Raw genomic sequence first — 19,867 nt, 5'->3', positions numbered from 1 at the left:
GTAGGAGCACACAGGATTTTTGGGGCAGTGAAACTACTCTGATACTATAATGGTAGATACATGTCATTATACATTTGTCCAAACCTATAGGACAAAAGGACCAACCTTAATGTAAACTATGAACTTTGGGTTATAATGATGTGTCAAAGGAGGTTCATCAATTATAAAAAGTGTACCACTCTGGTGGGAGATGTTGATAACGGGGGGGGGGGGGGGGGGGGACGACAGAGGGGGGAAGGCAAGGAGGTACTTGAGAAACTTGCACCCTTGGCTCAAATCTGCTGTGAACCTAAAACTTCTGTAAAAAAAATTAAATCTATTTTTAAAAACAATTCTCTTTATCATTTGTTTTAAAATTTTTCTGTTTCTGAAGGCAGGTCAATTATTATACCAGTAAACACTCACTGAGCATTTTACATATATTTTTCTCTTTAATCCTAGTGATATAGATATGAATATGCTCGTTTTATATTTGAGGACACTGAGGCTAAGAGAAATTAAGTACAGTAATTAAGGCACACTCAAAGAGAATTTAAACATCCGTTTCTTATTACAAGATTGGGTTGTTTGCTAGTTACTCTGATTTATTTTCATTTTTTTCCCTAATATATGGCTTCAAAATACCTTCCGTTATTTTTAATTCCAAGCCTTAGAGTTAATTATCTGGGCACAATTGTCCAGAAACCAGAAACGAAGGGGGACATGGGGCAGAGACTACAAGGCCTAGAATGCAACGCGGCGCCGGGCAGCCACCGGGAATGCGAGTTGTCTCGCCCGCCTCTTGTCCTCCGCCCTTTAGCATTCAGATTGGAGCTTGGTTCCAAGTCGCCTTGCAAAGCGCCACGGCTCGACAGATCCACCCCTCCTCGCACGGTCAGCCCAGTCGCGAAGACTGACCTGGGGACGCGCCCTTGACGCCCTGGACCCAGTCCTTGCGTCGCTACGGGGCAGGCCAGCGCTGCCCACCTCACCCGCAACGCTCGCAGACCGCCGCTCGGTGACCGCGGCTCGGAGGAGGACGCGCAGCCTGGTTACCTCGGAAACGACGCTGCCTCCATTACGTCGCGTGCGGGAGGTCAAAGGCCAGTCTAGCTAGTTCCGCTTCCGGTTCCGGGTCCCTCTTGTTGTCGGAAAGCTTTGTGGTATTGGAGAAGCCTCATAGCCGGTTTCTGGGGGTCAGGGTGGGCGGCGGTCTCCCGAGGTCCACTGCTGCAGACATGGCGGCCTCCACTGCGGCCGGGAAGCAGCGGATTCCCAAAGTGGCCAAGGTAGGCGATAGCGAGGGGCCTTGCGGGAGGTGGCCTGGGAGAGGGGTTTTGCCCAGCCGCAGCCCCCGTGGTGCCCGGGGCAGGAGAGAGTGTTGTCCGGGGAGAAAGCTCACTCCGTGCGGGGCCGAGTGGGAGAAGGAGAGGACGGATCGTCCGGTGGTGGGGCGCGGGCTTTTGTCGTCCCGGAACACGACCCCCGTTGGCGTCGCGATCATTCTGGGGAAGTGATTTTGCCGGGGGAAGAGTGGGGTCGTTTTCAGCAAAGATTTACTGAGCCTGGCACTGCGCTAGGCACTTGGGAACTACGTTCTAATGCGGGCAACGAGCAGGACTCAAAACGGGACCAAGCGTAAAATGATAGACTTGCTAGGTGTTTCCGAGGCAAAGAAGAATATGCTGTGGGCGAGAATAAGGGGGGTTGTGTGAGAGGGTCTTCAGAGTTAACTTTGCTGAGGAAGTGACATTTAAGCTGAGACTTGAGGGCTGGCTGATAGGGGAGGGAATGAGAGTAGATGACAAGAGTTGTGCAGTGGCATGATTTAATTAAACAGTAGTTTTATTATCTGATATTTCCACTGATGGCTGATACTTACCAAGTGCTTAATATGTGTCAGGCTTTGTCTTGAGCCTTTACAGATACCTTTCCTCCAGTCTGTTTTTCCAGCCCAGATGGCTCTCTTGAGCTTGACCTTTACATATCTATTTTGATAACTCCCAGAGGTGATGCATATAAAATAGGTAGCATAGTGTCTGGTACTTAAGTGCTTATTAAACATGAGCTATCAGCATTATCGTCATTACTCCATGTGTGGCGTTAAGGAACATTTCTTATAATTCAATTCCATAAACTTATTGGGCATCACTGGTCCAACAGAAATATGAAATGAGCCACATATGTAATTTAAATTTTCTCATAGCTGTATTAAAAAATAAAAACAAGAAAACAGGTGACATTAATTTTAATAATATATTTTATTTAACATGTATCCAAAATATCATTTCAACATGTAAGCAATGTAAGAAAATTTTAATGAAGTAATTTTTTCTTTTTTTCATATTTGGTCTTCAAAATCACTGTGTATTTTACACTTACAGTCATGTCAATTTGGACTCACCACATGTGACTTGTAGTTACTGTGTCGGACAGTGCGGATCTAAGATGTCAAGAAGCTTGTAGTCTGATGATTGGAACTTAATGAATATTGTGTTTGATTTGAAGTACTGTGAAAAACCAAACCCAATCAACCACCAGAGGCGTTAAAACAGTTGAAAAATTCTGTAAATAGAGATGGTAATGCTAGATAAAGTGTGGCGCACATCTTGAAAAAGCAAAACCTCTAGTGAGAATTTTGCCTAGACAGCCTCAAAGTTTATCATTATACTCATCTAAAAGGAAAAACTTGGTATTATTTTTGCCACTTTTTCCTCTTCAGACTTTTACCTATGGCTTTGTAACAGATACCATGTGTAAGACAGAAAATATTTTTTTCTACTCAGTCTCATGGAGAAATGGGAACATGTCATACAAAGAGGGCGTCTTGTGTTAATTCTTATGAAGTTCACATTCTAAAAAATGTATGTTTGTTTATTAAACCTTGTGTGAAGAGCATCTACCAAAAGTAGAAATGTCTTCCTTCTTAAAAGGTGAAAAACAAAGCCCCAGCTGAAGTACAGATAACTGCTGAACAACTCTTAAGAGAAGCTAAAGAAAGAGAACTTGAGCTTCTTCCACCTCCACCTCAACAGAAGATCACAGATGAAGAAGAATTAAATGATTACAAACTAAGGAAAAGGAAGGTCAGTCAGTGTGATACCTTTTGGTCTATTAATTGTTAAGAATTTATAGGTCAGAGTTTGAAAAGTTCTCATGAATAAGAGTCTATAAGGTAAGACAAGGTTGGTGTTTCTAGCCACGTGAATAATTTACTTCTGGTTACCAGATACCTTCATTTTGCTGAACTATATAAAATATGCCATGATTTGTCTGTTTAAAGTATAAATAACATGAATCCACCAGTGACATTATTTTTGGTGCTAAATCAAGCATGGGTGGAAATTTAACAGGTAGAACAACTGACACCTGGCGGAGGGGTATACTTAGCAAGGCTGCATTATGTACTTCTGTCTGTGCCGCCTTCTGTGCTAGGAGTTGAGACCTGGGAAAGAACTATGAGACTTTGGGATCTGATTTGACTGCCTCTCTCTAGAATATGGGATTATTTTTTAACTCACAACCTTTTTTATCTCCTCATTTGTTTTTCTCAATAAGTTATGTATGAAATTCTGAGAATTACCCAAAGGACTTAAAGGTAATATTCAAAAATGTTTTTTTTATTTAGGAATAAGTATAGAGTATAATAATGTATCAGTTGTCATAGGAGAAAATATCAATAATTCTATAATTCTTTGCATCTAAAGTTTACTCCTTATTTACTTGTAAGACTTTAAAGAAACCCCTGTGATTGTAACTTTCTGCAGTGGGTTTCTTAGTCCTCAAGTATTCCAGGATGTAATTTCTCTTACATTAAGAACAAAATGAATAACCTTTTTAGTACAGGGCTTTTACTAGGCAAAGGATGGTGTCATTTTCGGTCAGTTTCCCTTTAATTTGACCCCTTTTGCCTTCTTCCAGACTTTTGAAGATAACATAAGAAAAAACAGGACTGTGATTAGTAACTGGATAAAATACGCACAATGGGAAGAAAGTCTAAAGGAGATTCAAAGGTAAAATTGCTGAGAATGTAATTTTGTATATAAAGATCGCTTAAGTTAATAGACACAAAAAATACATAAAAAGTTAAAGCACAAGTAAAAGAGTATACCTCTGCTAGTAATTTTCAACTTTTGTTCCATGGACCCTAGGGTTCCTTTGAGGGGCCTCAGGGGCACTGTGGTAGAATGGTCGTGGGGGGAATGGCAGGAGGAGGCTCTACAGATGGGTCTTTCCACCAGCATACACTCTATAGCTAGAGAGGCACAGTTTTATCTGCTTTCTATGTATTGAGGTTTTAAAAAAATAAAAGTGTTCATCCGAAAACCAGTGGCCCCCAAGATAAAAATCATAACCTGGCCGTTCCTGTTGTCTAGGTTTTCTGCATTCTCCATCCCTCCTCCCCTGACTTGGCACTCTGTGAACATGTTGTATCTCCTTGCCATGATGCTTGGCTATTCTCTGCCTGGAATGAGCACCTCTCCCCACCAACCTTTACCATCCTTGTAAATTGGAACTTCCCTCCAGTTCTCAATTCTGGGGTTACCTATTACTTAGCCTTTTCCATCAGACATCTTCATTTCTTCCTCCCTTCTCCCTGTGCAGATCTTGACTGTAACATGTATCACATTGTGTTATGATTACATGCAAGTCTATCTTTCTATAAGACTTTGTAAGGTACTTGAGAACATCATATCTTTTCTTTTTTTTAAGCTCAGACCTGGCTCACGGTAAACACCCAATAAAATAGCAGGGCATTGCAGATAGTTTGAAATAACTGCTACCTGTGTTGTATGTACTACTTTTGATACCCTCCAAATCTTGCTTCTTAAGGGCTCGATCTATATACGAGCGTGCTTTAGATGTAGACTATCGAAATATTACACTGTGGCTGAAATATGCAGAAATGGAAATGAAGAATCGTCAGGTCAACCATGCCCGAAATATCTGGGACCGGGCCATAACAACTCTGCCTCGGGTCAACCAGTTCTGGTAAGTTTCTGATTCAACAAAATAGCCTTTTGTAAACTAGAAAAATTCCACATATTTGTGTATATATGTTATTTATGTGGTTATAATCGTGTATAATTTTATATCCTACTTTTTCTTTAAACATGTTCTTAGTGCCTTTTAATGTCCCATAATCTATTGAGTCATAATTACAATGTGTAAAAGATATGTAACCAAAACTAAAACTTTGCAGTTTTTTATGCATAAAATACTTGTCAAACTAGGCAATTTTTAAGGAAAAAAAGCCTTTTTTCCAATGGTACATCCTTTTTTAGGTTTGTATTTCAATGAGAAATCATGTTTGATTTAGCCTTTGGGAAAGATAAAACCTTAAGTAGTCTTCCCATTCAACAATGGAAGACTAGAAATTGCCAAAGATCATTTTATCCCTAAGTCATTTTGACCACAACAGATATTTTTGGATGATTTTGTTAAAGGTACAAGTACACGTATATGGAGGAGATGTTGGGAAACATTGCTGGTGCCCGGCAGGTGTTTGAGCGCTGGATGGAATGGCAGCCTGAGGAACAAGCCTGGCACTCCTACATCAACTTTGAGCTAAGATACAAAGAGGTGGATCGGGCTCGCACCATTTATGAACGATATATCCTTTGGACAAGATCTGAGTGGTGCCATTATTGTCCTGGGTGCTGTTCCTCCTGTAGAGATATTGTCATGGTCAGGATGTGTAGTCATTAATGTCAGGCTAGAAGTCAGGAATGCAGGTTTCTTCAGCCACACATATTTTCTAGGGGTGTATATTGGTCAAATTGAAAGTTTGTGGTCTGGATAATTGAGTCTTTTCTAGTGAGACTTTGGGTTTAATTGTAGTTTAGCACCAATGCTGTGAAACGATACCCGTGGGGGATTGGTTCCTGGACCTTGGGCAAATACCAAAATCCGAGTCCTTGATGTGAAATGCTGTATATTTGCATATAACCTTTGCACATCTTTCCATATACTTTAAATTATCTCTAGATTACTTATAATACACAATACAGGGGCTGGGCATGGTGGCTCCTGCCTGTAATCCCAGTACTTTGGGAGGCTGAGGTGGGAGGATCACTTGAGCCTCAGGAGTTCAAGACCAGCTGGGCAACATAGCTCAAAAAATTTTTTTAAAGATTAGCTGGGTGTGGTGGTACACAGCAATAGTCCTAGCTACTTGGGACGGGACCCTGAGATGGGAGGATGGTTTGAGCCCAGGAGTTCAAGGTTACAGTGAGCTGTGATGGTGCCACTTCACTATAGCCTGGGAAGGACCTTGTCACCAGAAAAAAACCCAAAACCCTAATATAATGTAAATGTTATATAAATAGTCGTTATACTGTGTTGTTTAGGGAATAATGATACAAAGTATGCGCATGTTCAGTACAGATGCAGGGTTTTTTTCCCAAATATTTTCCATCTGTGGTTGGTTGATACACAGATGTGGAACTCATGGATATGGAAGGCTGACAGTACTAAGGTCCTGCCTGCTCTAGCCAGTTGTGTTTTTCTAAGATTTACATTGGTCGTTAGTACCATTACTGGACTTCAAAGGTTTACTGTTCACTAGCTGTGTGATGAGTGTTTTAACTCCTTTGAGCACTGGTGTCCTCTTTTTAAAAATAAAGAATAAACATACCTCTGTTGGTCTGATTGTGAAGATTAGATGATGCACATGAAAGCACTTTTAGAAATTGAAGTACAGTTGAGTCCTCATCATTCACAGATTCCATGTTTGGAAGTTAGCGTACTTTCTGAAATTTATTTGTAACTCCCCAAACTAATTATTATACAGCACTTTCATGGTTGTTTGTGGACATGTGCAGAGTAGTGAAAAATTTGAGTTGCCCTGTGTGCCTGTTCTCATGGATACAGAAGCCATGAATATGGAGGTCCTCCTTGTCTCGGCCTCAGGTAGCCATGCTTAGATGGTAGAGATGGGGGAGCCAGTGCCATGTAGTGCAAAGAGCTCCAGCTCTGGGGCCAGTTGGATGGAGTTTGAATCCTCACTCTGGCACCTGTTTGTGGGGTGGCCTCAGCTTGTCACTTAACGCTTTTGAACCACTTTTTCTCTTGTGAAATGAAGAAAATAGAATCTGCCAGGATGGGTTGTTTTTAGAACTTAAGATTATAATCAATGTGAGGTATGTGTATGTACACATTTCCTATAGGAATAATGGTTCCATATTCAATAATTAAGTGTTCACAATGGCTTTATAGAACATAGCTACTGCAGATAATGAGAATCAACTTTATTATGCTAAGATCTTAATTACCTCTACTTGTTTTAATATTATTAGTTTAACAGTAGCTTTCATAGCACTTGCTATGTACCAGGCATTGTTCTAAGCATTTTATAAATATTGTCATTTAATCCTCCTGACAACTCTGCAATTGGTAGGAACTACTCCATTCTACAGATGAGGAAACTGAGGCATGAGAGATTTAAGTAGCTTGACTGGGGTCTCACAGGTAGTGATGGAGGTGGGATGTGAACCTAGTAGAGCAGCTTCAGAACCAATGCTCTTAATGTCTTTGCCATATTTGAATGTATTACTACTTTGGAAATTAATGATTTTTTTCAAGGAAGATAGATTAAAAATAGGTACATCCTGTTAAGAGAGAGAATGGCAATTCAAAACTTTCTCTTTTGGCTCTAGTTAGCAGTCTTCTTCTTATGGCATGTTGTTTTTTCTTTAATCATTAGTTTAGGTATTAATGTAATGGAAGTACATAATATAATAGGTACCATTTATTGACCACATTCTTTTGGCCAGAAACAACTGAGACTTAGACAAGTTCAGTGACTTGTCCAAGGTCACATGGCTGGTAACCAGGGTCAAGATATTTCTTTGACTCCAAACTCATCTTTTACCCATTACTAAAATCTTGATTAAGCCCTGGAGGAAGATAGAGGTGAAAAAAACAGAGCTGTGCCCTCACAGAGGCCACAGTAGTTTTACACCTTTATAAGTTTTATCCGCCCCGCAGGTGTATTTTGAATTGTTGGGCCTTTGGGGGTTATGGTTATGATGTTTATTATTTTTTTTAAGCTGTGCTGTTGTACCTAGCATTTCCTTAATTCCCCTGTACTTGTCCTTGTACACCCTGATGTTAAGAACTGGATCAAGTATGCACGCTTCGAAGAAAAACATGCTTATTTTGCTCATGCACGGAAAGTATATGAGAGGGCTGTCGAATTCTTTGGAGATGAACATATGGACGAACACCTTTATGTTGCCTTTGCCAAATTTGAAGAAAATCAGAAAGAAGTAAGTATACTAGAACTCAATTACTTTGCAAAATAACTTAGAAAAGATTATCTTGTGCATAAGGAATTCATTTCCGTTTTTTCTTCTTATCCTTGGAGAAGATGTTTTCAAAATACAGAAATGCAATTTCTTACAGAAAACAGCATATAATTGGTAGAAAAGCTAAAGAGTGGGAGCTGAGTGACTGTAGGTTATATTATAACTGCCTTAATTTTGTTGTTCTTTTAGATCAGGCCTTTAAATCTGAATGTCTGTATACTGAGAGTTAGTCATTTGGCATCCTGATTAAAGGGCCTTACAGGTAATACACTTGGGAAACAAAAAGCCAGAAGCCCTCAGAACAGAGAATAGAATTTAAAATGAAAACAGAGATTTCGCCACAAATAAACCAGTTCTTTTCTTTCCTAGTATATATGGAAAATAATTCCTTAAAATAGTTTTAATAATACAGAATTGAAAGAGGTAGGCTGAGGTCCATCCAAATATTGGTTGATCTTTTCTAATCTGAAAATATGAAATCCATGGTGCTCCAAAGTCCAAAACTTTCTGAGCACCAACATGACACTCAAAGGAAATTCTCATTAGTACATTTCAGATTTCAGATTTTCAGATTAGTGGTGCTGAACCAGTAAGTATAATATAAATATTTCAAAATCTAAAAAAATCGGAAATCTGAAACATTCTGGTCCCAAGCATTTCAGATAAGGGTACACATCTTGTACGAGGGCTTGAGCAGGTCATACTGGGGAGTTCAGCTTCTGTTCCAAGACCAAGGGGAAGCATCAAAGGGTTTTAAGCAGGAGAGTGATTGGATAAGACTTACATTTTAAAGAGAACCTCTGGCTAATTCATGGAGAATGTGTGCAGGGAGGGTGGCAAAAGCGAAACTGGGGAGACCAGTGGAGAGAGTTTTGAAATGGTTCTGGTAAGAAGTGGAGCTTAATAACAGGGGTCCTGGGGAGAAGTGAAGGCCTATGTGGAAGAGGTAGGTATGGCAGGGCTTGTAGGAGTGAACATGGAATGAGAAAAGGAGAGGAGTCAAGGAGGACTCCTGGGGTTTTTGGCTTATGCAAGTATGTAACTGGCGGCGTTGCCTACTAAGATTAGGAAACTGAGAAAGACTCAGGTTTGGTGGGGAGAAAACAGAAATTCAGTTTTGGACCTGGTTAGCTTGAGAGGGGCAGTAGACACCCAACTGACAACGTTAGGTAGACAATATTAAATGTGGAGCTCAAACAAGAGTATCCCTCCTGACAGAAATACCTTCAACAAAAGGGAGAAAAAAAGTCTTATTTTGGACATTGTAAGGCCTCAAAATCTATCATATAAGTAATATTTTGTGTCACAGTTACTCTCCAAGTTGTGAGTAGCATGAGAATACTGTGTTCTGGAAAGTAATCATCCTGTCTGCTTTTAGTTTGAAAGGGTACGAGTGATTTACAAGTATGCCCTGGATAGAATTTCAAAACAAGAGGCCCAAGAACTCTTTAAAAATTATACCATCTTTGAGAAGAAGTTTGGTGATAGGCGGGGTATCGAAGATATCATCGTGAGCAAACGGAGATTCCAGTATGAAGAAGAAGTGAAGGTGAGTGCTGGTGTAGATGGTGAGCCGTGCAGGTGTAACTAAGATGTGCTAATCAACACTGGCTACTATGAAATGAATAATAGCAAGTTAGGGCTACCAGTGATTACTCTTGTGATGACGTGTCTATGGTAAATTGGCAACTATTTCAGACAAGTTGGAATCAGTGTGGCTAGTAGAAAAGGCAAACAAACAACACTTAGATTTGCTCTGCCACTCACATGCTGAAAGTCATTTTGTTGATTGCTGACTATGTATGTAGAACTTGAACAAAAGATATGGGGACTCTATCTGAGCTCATTTTTCACAGGAAGGCGGAAGAGTCAGCGATTGATCCGAAAACCTGTTTTGTACATCACCTTTTAGCTTAACTGCCTGAATGAAAGTTGTATAGTACGTAGAGTTCCATTCTTATCTCTCTCTGTAATGTACTATTTTGATTCCAGTTCAAAGACAGTAGCATTTTCCTTTACTGTTCTACTATGTATTTAAAAATACCTTTGCTTAGTCAGATTAAGATAGCTCCAAAAGAAGGACTAAGTCTGGTGTTAAAGGAGATGGTAGGCTAGCAAGATATGTTCAAGATAAATTACTATTAATTATAAATGTAGGTTTCACGATTGTGAGTCATGATATAATTTCATTGAAATTTTATTTTAGGCATAATAAGTACATACATAAACATGCGTTTGTAAGAATAGGCATCCAATGATTATCTTGGGAGTGATAGCTGTAGATGAAGGGGACCTTGCTATGGGACACCTGGCCAGTAATCTGTCTTCTGTATTCTTTTTCCTTTTCCGTTTACACATTCTCAGGAATGGTGTTTTTGAAATGAGAGAACGTGTAAAATTTAGAAAAAAAAATTGCTAAAATATAGAAGGTCAGTCTGGTGCCTTTTTTCAGCTCATATAGCCTAGCAAGTGGAGCTCTTGGTTTTGTGTTTATTTGTTAAGCTGGTTGTCTTTCTAGGCTAATCCACACAATTATGATGCATGGTTTGATTACTTGCGCTTGGTGGAAAGTGATGCAGAGGCTGAAACGGTTCGAGAAGTCTATGAAAGAGCCATTGCCAACGTCCCACCCATTCAGGAGAAGAGGCACTGGAAGCGCTACATTTATCTTTGGGTCAACTATGCACTCTATGAAGAGTTGGAGGCAAAGGTAAAAAAAAAATGTAATTATGTGTCATGTTAATGGTTTCCTCACCCCTGTACCCACAGCTCACCTATCATGGGTAGTAACTGGAATTTGCAATATTTGAAACAAGGAAACTTAGTTTTAAATTATCATAGACCTATGCTTAGCCATACAGTAACCGGTATTTATAATCCTTGAAACACAGAAACTTAGTTTTAAATTATTATAGACCCATGCTTAGCCATACGGAGAGAATATACATATTCTCTGTAAAATTTTAAATTCCTTATGCCTGCTGTGGTCACACATGAGGTGGCTTTTTGTTTGTTTTGGTTTGGTTTTTAAACTGTGAGGCACAATAAGATATTACTTAGAACTTGAAAGGGAACAACGAACTAGTCTTTACTATAGTTGTGTATAGTTTCCTGGGTTTTCTGATAAATGAGGATCACAGCTAGATTGTACGTACAGGAGAAGATTAACTTTTTGCTGTTGATCTCAAACTATAAAACATCTTTGTTTGTTTCTGCTATCGGCAAAAAAGCCTTTCTGTTATACAAAGAAGCACTCAGAGTTTGATGGCTATATTGTTGGTGATTCTTAAACCAAAGTTTCATGGCCAAAGGCAATTCAGATCATAAATGAAATCAGGATTTGAAAATAGCAACATGTGAAAACATATTCAATGTTGGGGGTGTACGTTTTTACTAGTATTAGTAAAATTAGTAACTAGTAAAATTAGTATTAGCAACAGACTTGAATATTTTGTGGAAATTTCTTATCCTAATATAGGATCCCGAGAGGACAAGACAGGTGTATCAAGCCTCTTTGGAACTAATCCCTCACAAAAAGGTACGTTTGCTCTAAAGTGTTCAGTTGAAAACGGATCAGAATCCTCTTCTGTTACTTGTGAAATAATTCAGTGCAGTAATATTTGTTGATTTATTATTTCCCTGTGCTAGGCACCATGGAAAACACAAATAAGAATGAGATACTCTCCTTGCTCCTGAAAACAGCTTACAGTCTAGGTCAGAGGACAGCCTGCATTGAGTGACAAATGAATAATATAGAAATTCAGATCAGGCTAGTTAATTTTAATAACGTGAGTGGAAGGAGGAAAACATACATGCAGAGAGCTTACAGCATGTGTGGGAGATAGAGGATTTTCTTGGTAACACTGAATGCATACATGGTGAACATGTCTTTGTGTAGATGGTTGAGATGTTCTCTCTGTCATATTTCCCAGCAAAACAAACAAATTATGTTTCCTGCTGTAGAAATGTTGACCAAGTTGTCTTTTAGGATAGAGGTAAGATGTTCTGCTCACAAAACAAAGCCTATTCTAAGTAGAGGCTACAGTGTCATGAAGTACAATAAAGTATCTAGATCATGGTATGTTTCTTTTAACTGTTGCAAAATAAATATAGTCATCTTTACTTGTAAATAAGCAAAATATATCTCACTCTGAGGTTTTAGGGAAATCTAATTACCAGTGGCTTTTGGTTAATCTAAATTTACTTTAATTCAATTTAATTTAAATGAGTCTCTTAAGCTAGATATTTTTATGCTTTTATTTTCTAGTTCACATTTGCCAAAATGTGGATACTATATGCACAATTTGAAATAAGACAGAAAAATTTATCACTTGCCAGAAGAGCTTTGGTAAGTAAAGAAAGGATCAAGATGCCTCATTAAGTTCTTTGAGAAGGAAGTTAAAATCTTAGTGTGACAAGTTGTACAATCCCTACAAAAAAAGCAACAGAAATGGTATGCCTTTATAGCCTGGAACATGTTAGAAAATACATGCCCTTTGAAAAAACACTGGACAACAATGCCTAAATTATTGGTATTTCAGCTCAATGAAATAAGAACAAATGAACATTCTATTTCAACATTGGAAACTTCTCCAGATTTCTGTTATTAGGTCTTTCCTCAGACTAGAATTAGTAGTCTGATCCCATGCAAATTTTTGGTGTGTTAAATGCACTGTTTTCTTAATAATTGTTTCAAAATTTATTAATAAGATCAAATACTATATTTAAAGGCAATTATTGATCCTTCAGATAAGCTACTCTCACCCTGGCTGTGTGCAACAAAGCAGGTTTCATTCTTTGATTACCTTTTTATTTATAGGAAGTTCTATATATCTGACATCCATATTCCCTGGGAGAGCCCGGGAAACTTTAGAATCCATAATAGTTGTCCAAACAATTCTGGAACACTGCCTTTTGCTGAATGAATTTGAGGGATTTCCTTTGGCCTTTTGTCAAGAACCAGTGTGAACAGTGTGATACCACAGAGGGAAAGAATGGCTTGGCATGTTGACTCCACAAGGTTCTTCCTCAGCAAAGAACAGCCTCTAGGACAGTGCAGTGACTGCACAAGTTGAACCCACTAAGGTATCACAGCGTCTGGCCATTTTATTTTCCAGGGAACGTCCATAGGCAAATGTCCAAAGAACAAGTTATTTAAAGTTTACATAGAATTGGAGCTACAGCTTCGAGAATTTGACAGATGCCGGAAGCTTTATGAAAAGTTCCTGGAATTTGGACCTGAAAATTGTACTTCATGGATTAAATTTGCAGAACTAGAGACAATCCTTGGCGATATTGACAGAGCTCGGGCAATCTACGAATTAGCCATCAGCCAGCCACGCTTAGACATGCCAGAGGTGAGAACTCAAGTTGAAGATAATTTTGTTTTAGACGCTTCTCTAGTCTTATTTTAGATGACCATCTAAATGGGTGTTTTAGAGTATAAAGATAATCTAACTAATTTACAGTCTTTTTTACTCAGATTAGGATTTTTCTGTTTGTATTAAATAGGATAGAAAGGTGGATGGGGTTGGGGGGACAGGGGAGGTAGCCCCCTAGTCAGATACCAGAGCACAGTGGACATCCAGGATGATACCCTGGATGAATTGAGATATGGGATTGGTCGATTGGCTCCTTTCGTTTCTCAAACAGGGAAGGCTAAAGGGGATGGGGAAGAGAAGGCCAGGCAAGGGAACATATCATCTGGAGAACAAGGGAGATGGCAGTGGGACTGCACATCCCTGCATTCTCTGGGCACAGTTTTGCTTGGAATGGGCCAAACAAAAGAGGCAACAGCTAAACCAGGATGTTCCTGGAATTACTGCCACTGTCCTGGAAGTCCTGGCCTGCTTTCAGTAGTAAAGCTTAAGCCACAAGGTGGCGCCAAACCACAGCTAGGACCAATTTAAATCTCACAGGAGCATAAAACTCACCCAGCCATTTTGTTAGTCATGCACTACGTGTCCCTGCATTTAATGGCTTGGGCTCCACTGACTGCATATATCACTGAGTATATCAGTGGGCCTCAGCTCTCCACCAGAATGCCAGCTCCCGGGTTCCAGGCCACAGCTTATTCATCTTTGTGCCCTGACAGGCTGCACCCAAGTGGGCACCTGTTCAGTGAATGCTTGTTAAGCTGAACGCAAACTATAGCAAGGAATTTACAGTGGAGGTGAGAACATACATGTTGGCTCATCTGGGCCTATTTTCTCCCTAGAAGTTCAGTAGCATATGGCCGGATTATGAAAGAGTACCTGGGAGACTCTTGGCAAGTTTCTCAGCTCATCTTGATAAGTGAAGCATTTGAAAAACTCTCAAAGAGAATCCAAGTCTGAATCCAAGGCCCTTATTCGTATAATTTGGAATTCTAGCTAAGTTTTGACCAGTTTATAAATACTAATATTATTTATCTGGTCCACATGTGATATGTTCTTTAATTCTGCAGTCCCCAATCCCCAGGCCACAGTATTGGTCTGTGGCCTGTTAGGAACTGGGCTGCACATCAGGAGGTGAGCAGCGGGCGAGTGAAGCTTCATCTGTATTACAGCTGCTCCCCATTACCTGTATCACTGCATAAGCTCCACCTCCTGTCAGATCAGTGGTGGCATTAGATTCTCACAGGAATGTGAACCCTACTGTAAACTGCACATGCGAGGCATCTAGGTTGTGTGCTCCTTATGAGAATCTAATCCTGATGATCTGAGGCGCTGAGGCGATGATGCTGGGAGTAGTTTCAGATACAGATTATCATTAGCAGAGATGTTTGACTGCACAATAAATATAATGGCCTTGAATCATCCCCAAACCATCTGCAGCTCCCCCTCCCCATCCATGGAAAAATTATCTTCCATGAAACTGGTCCCTGGTGCCAAAAATTTTGGGGACCACTGCTTTAATTATTCAGTAAAAGTCCTATGTTCCTGGGTATAGGTTAGAATGATACTTAAGCAATGCTTTCAATGGCAGCATGCTGCTTTGTAAATGTCAAGACTGACCTATTAAGTTATCTTTCTTAGGTGCTTTGGAAATCATATATTGATTTTGAAATTGAACAAGAAGAAACTGAAAGAACACGAAATCTTTACCGACGATTGCTTCAGCGGACACAACATGTCAAGGTATCCTGTGCTTTGTATATGATCTTTGATTTTGCTTGAATTAGCAATCCTGAAGAAGATATTTTATTTCTGTATTTTAAATTTTTTTTTTTTAATGATTTTCTTGCTTTCGAAGAGAACTCATGAGTCCCTAAGAACTTTGGAATGTTAAGTTTATGTCAGGTCAGTATTTTACACTGCATGTGAATAACTTGGATATCACAAGATTGAAAAAAAAGTTAAACTTTTTTCAAGATTTTAAGACTATATCAGACAGCTAATTGGATGTAGAATCAGATTGCTTCCGTATTATATTGAAACCTACATTCGATATGTTATATTCTGTGGAACACTAGAGATGAGCACATTATATTCAGATGTTATTAACTAGCAGTTAGCTTTAGTAGTAGTATTACATTATTGTTTTCTGGGGGACATGGTTAATTGGTTCTATAATAACTTTTTTTTAAGGTGTGGATCAGTTTTGCTCAGTTTGAGTTGTCTTCAGGGAAGGAAGGAAGTTTGGCTAAATGCAGACAGATTTATGAAGAAGCTAACAAAACCATGCGAAACTGTGAAGAAAAGGAAGAGAGACTTATGCTGCTGGAATCTTGGCGAAGCTTTGAAGAAGAATTTGGAACAGTATCAGATAAGGAAAGAGTGGACAAACTCATGCCAGAGAAAGTCAAGAAGAGAAGGAAGGTCCAGGCTGATGATGGGGTAAGAACTGAGCCCTTGGAGCTATTCATCTCATGTCACATGAGTAGAAACACATCTGACTTTGAAATTTGTACTTTTAAGTAACATGTGTAGTCTTAGAATGGGAACAGACAGCCTGGAGTAGGAGATGGTTGCAGTCTGACTAATTATGGAAAACACAGGGCAGAGAGTGTGGTCCAGCCAGGGGTGGAGAATGGGAACAGGTTGGCAAAGGGATCGTGGTGTTGAATCTAAGAACTAAGAAATATACATGAAATGTATATTTCCAGATTAAGCAGTAAGTCAGTGTGGAGGAAAATGGAATTCAGTTTTCAGATAGGAGCCAATCTAGAGAAGACTTTGTAGGCAATAGGATGGAGTTTGGTGCGAATCAGTGAAGGCTTTTATGAATAAAATGACATGACCAGATTGTTGGCATGTCATACAAGTGGATTCAAGGGGCTTAGATTGGAGGAAGAAGACCCACCAGGAGGCTATTTTTGTAAGCTAAGCAAGAGATGGTAGAAGCTGGAACTAGAGCAGGGCCTGTTCAGAACAATATTTGCGAAGTGTGGTGAGGATGTGAGTGTGGGGAGTTGGAATAATGCATAGATGTATGACTTTTGCTTACTGGGTAAATATCAAGTAAAAATCTTTAAAAGTTTTAAATCTTAAACTAAGACTGCACAGTAAAGTTGGAGACAACTGAATATCTTGGTTGACTACAGAGGAACTGTGCTTAGATTTTTAGAATTTTTTTCCACCAGGTTTTCAGTTCTCTGAGCTACAATTGCAGCAACACCAGTCCAACAGCTGTTAGGTTGGTGCAAAAGTAATTGTGGTTGTGGACTGTGAATTTTAAATCATTATAACTAGGCCCAAACACATCTTTATTAATCAAAATACAAACCATTACAATCCACACATTTTTGCCAACGAGAAATAACTTTGATTATTCCTTTAGCATAAAAATCCGTGCTTTGGGATCCAATGAACTCTTGGGAAGCATTTTCTGCATCCTACTGGTTGTGGAAGTGTTTTCCCTGCAAAAAGTTGAGATGCTTGAGGAAGTGGTAGTTGGTTGGCGAGAGGTCAGGTGAATATGGCAGATGAGGCAAACTTCGTAGCCCAATTCGTTCTACTTTTGAAGCATTGGTTGTGCAACATGCAGTTGGGCGTTGTCATGGAGAAGAATTGGGTCCTTTCTGTTGACCAGTGCCGGCGGTAGGCATTGTAGTTTTCGGTGCATCTCATCGATTCGTTGAGCAGACTTCTCAGATGTAATGGCTTTGCTGGGATTCAGAAAGCTGTAGTGGATCAGACTGGCAGCAGACCACCACACAGTGACCATGACCCTTTTTTGGTGCAAGTTTGGCTTTGGGAGGTACTTTGGAGCTGCTGCTTGGTCCAACCACTGAGCTGGTTGTCACCGGCTGCCGTTATGTACAAGAAGAGAAGACAACCCTTCAAAACAACAGTTTTTTTGATTTTCAGTCAGCTCATGAGGCACCCACTTATCGAGCTTTTTCACCTTTCCAATTTGCTTCAAATGCCAGATGACCGGAGAATGGTCAATGTTGAGTTCTTTGGCAACTTCTCATGTAGTTGTAAGGGGATCAGCTTTGATGATTGCTCTCAATTGGTTATTGTCAACTTCTGATAGCGGGCCACTGTGCTCCTCATCTTCAAGGCTCTTGGCTCCTTTGCAAAACTTCTTGAACCACCACTGCACTGTACATTAGCAGTTCCCGGGCCAAATGCGTTGTTGATGTTGTGAGTTGTCTCTGCTGCTTTATGACCCATTTTGAACTCAAATAAGAAAATCACTGCAATTTGCTTTTTGTCTAACATCATTTCCATAGTCTAAAATAAATATAAAATAAACAGCAAGTAATAAGTCATTAGCAAAAGAAATATGCATTAAGATGATGTATAACGTATTTATTTAAGAATGTATTCCAATATCAAACGACAAATTTCAATGCTAAAATCGCAATTACTTTTGCACCAACCGAATACTTATTTACTTCCAATCTTTGAGACCCAACCCTTGTTTTTTCTGTAGTAGACTTTGATGTTTTGTAAAACGAAGATACGTTGAATTTGAACTCTGAGTTTCCGGTAAAAATTCTGCACTTTAACTGAAATGTGAGTATTTCAGCCATATATTTGCTTTAATTGTTTTATTTCTATAGTCTGATGCAGGCTGGGAAGAATACTTTGATTACATCTTCCCAGAAGATGCTGCCAACCAACCTAACCTCAAGCTGCTGGCCATGGCCAAACTTTGGAAGAAACAGCAACAGGAAAAGGAGGATGCCGAGCAAGATCCAGATAAGGACATCGATGAGAGTGAATCCTGATCTTTTTTTCATATCGATAAATGTTTTTATTTTTATAAATTAACAGTTTGGAATTCTTGTGACTCCTGGAAGTTTTTATATATTTCACCAGTAAGAAATCGATTGGTATCTTTGATAGCTACTTTTTGAATTATTTTTAAAATGCTCTTGGGTTAACTAGGGGTGGGGGAATGCAAGTAAAGGAATTTTCTACTGCTGGATTTCTTTGTCCAAAGAGTCCAAACTTTTCTAATGTTTGTCCATGTCGTGCATTAGGAAATGTAATTAAGGTCATGCTTAGCATCCATTTTAGGTGAACCTGTGGACTTTTGAGTTTTCTAAGGTTTTCAGGCTACATTCCCTGGTAACTTTACAGGTGTAGTTTTCTCGTGATTGTCTTCTTCATAAAGATAATTTTATGCATTCAAACTTGAGTTCAGTTCCCAGCTCTGCCACAGTGATTATATTAGTTAACTTTAATTTTCAGTTTCCTCACTCATAAAATGGGCCATTAATTTGATATCTCATTTTAAAGATTACATTATAAAAGGGATATGTTTGGCTAATTGTGTAAGTGCTCAATAAAACACTTTCTTAAATATGTTCATTCCTTATAGAATTGAATGTATGTGGATTAACTTCTAAATATCCTTACCTCCTTAATGGCCAGTTATACTAAGTGCATTTTAGAACATTACTTGGAAAATAATTCACAGTGACCATATTTCTGAACAAAGTCTTGTTTACCAAGAAAATTTTAGTCTAATTTCAGTTAGGCTCTCATCAAGTTCCCCAAAGTGGTTGAGCTTTGTGTAATAGCTTGTTTAAAGAACAACGGCTTGTTTACACATGTAGTGTGAAAAATGATATCCCATGTTCAAATAAGTTTGGGAAACTCTGGATTAAGGCTTAAAACTCATTAATCAAGTCTTTTTATAGTTAGGCTTTTTGGAACCTTTGCTATGCTACTGAATGTTGAGTCTCTAGCAGCGATGTGGCCATATTGTTTCCTAAACTTAGTAGACAGTGGAGTTATTTCTGCCTGAAGTCCCAATAAGCATCTCCCAATGTGCTACAGTAGAAAATGTGTACTTATAACTCCTGACACTCTAAATTTACCCTTGGTTTAAAGGATGTGCAAAAACACCTAAGGTTACTATGCTAAATAATAAAACTTACAGTAGCACAAGAATGATAATGTATTTGCTGATACGTTGCTCACATTCTCAAGCAAAAAATATTTGCCTTAATTAACTGAGCTGAGAGATTATGTCCTTTAGTGTGGCCTGTATTTCTCAAGCATATTTTTTCTTGTCTTGTTCACTGCCAAGGACTGGAACTGTATTTTCAGACTTTTCATCTATAAGGACCATTAATAAGCAAATTTATTATTAAATGTGCAAATGTATTATTCACCCAAGGGAATAAAAGCTACTCCATA

General features: G+C 39.1%; 1 protein-coding gene across 1 annotated transcript; it reads left to right on the top strand.

Annotated features, from left to right (window-relative positions):
* Positions 1 to 1,139: 1,139 nt before the first annotated feature.
* CRNKL1 (crooked neck pre-mRNA splicing factor 1) lies at positions 1,140 to 19,282 on the top strand. Its single transcript, XM_069495483.1, has 14 exons — positions 1,140 to 1,268; positions 2,913 to 3,065; positions 3,901 to 3,992; positions 4,813 to 4,971; positions 5,427 to 5,593; positions 8,071 to 8,249; positions 9,667 to 9,837; positions 10,807 to 10,998; positions 11,767 to 11,826; positions 12,556 to 12,636; positions 13,406 to 13,645; positions 15,305 to 15,406; positions 15,857 to 16,105; positions 18,280 to 19,282. The coding sequence occupies exons 1-14, from the start codon at positions 1,218 to 1,220 to the stop codon at positions 18,445 to 18,447; spliced, it is 2,064 nt and encodes a 687-aa protein (XP_069351584.1). The 5' UTR covers positions 1,140 to 1,217; the 3' UTR covers positions 18,448 to 19,282.
* The last annotated feature ends 585 nt before the right edge of the window (positions 19,283 to 19,867 follow it).

This window comes from Eulemur rufifrons, chromosome 20 (assembly GCF_041146395.1).
Source record: "Eulemur rufifrons isolate Redbay chromosome 20, OSU_ERuf_1, whole genome shotgun sequence".
In the NCBI taxonomy this organism is placed as follows: Eukaryota; Metazoa; Chordata; class Mammalia; order Primates; family Lemuridae; genus Eulemur; species Eulemur rufifrons.
This window is presented reverse-complemented; position numbering and strand designations above follow the sequence as displayed.

Bases quoted from the DNA above. Each gene is read 5' to 3' on its own strand.
- CRNKL1 (XM_069495483.1), top strand. From the start codon at position 1,218: ATGGCGGCCTCCACTGCGGCCGGGAAGCAGCGGATTCCCAAAGTGGCC. The intron at 4,972-5,426 runs GTAAGTTTCTGA...ATTTTGTTAAAG, and splicing joins CCTCGGGTCAACCAGTTCTG to GTACAAGTACACGTATATGG. The intron at 12,637-13,405 runs GTAAGTAAAGAA...TTTATTTTCCAG, and splicing joins CACTTGCCAGAAGAGCTTTG to GGAACGTCCATAGGCAAATG.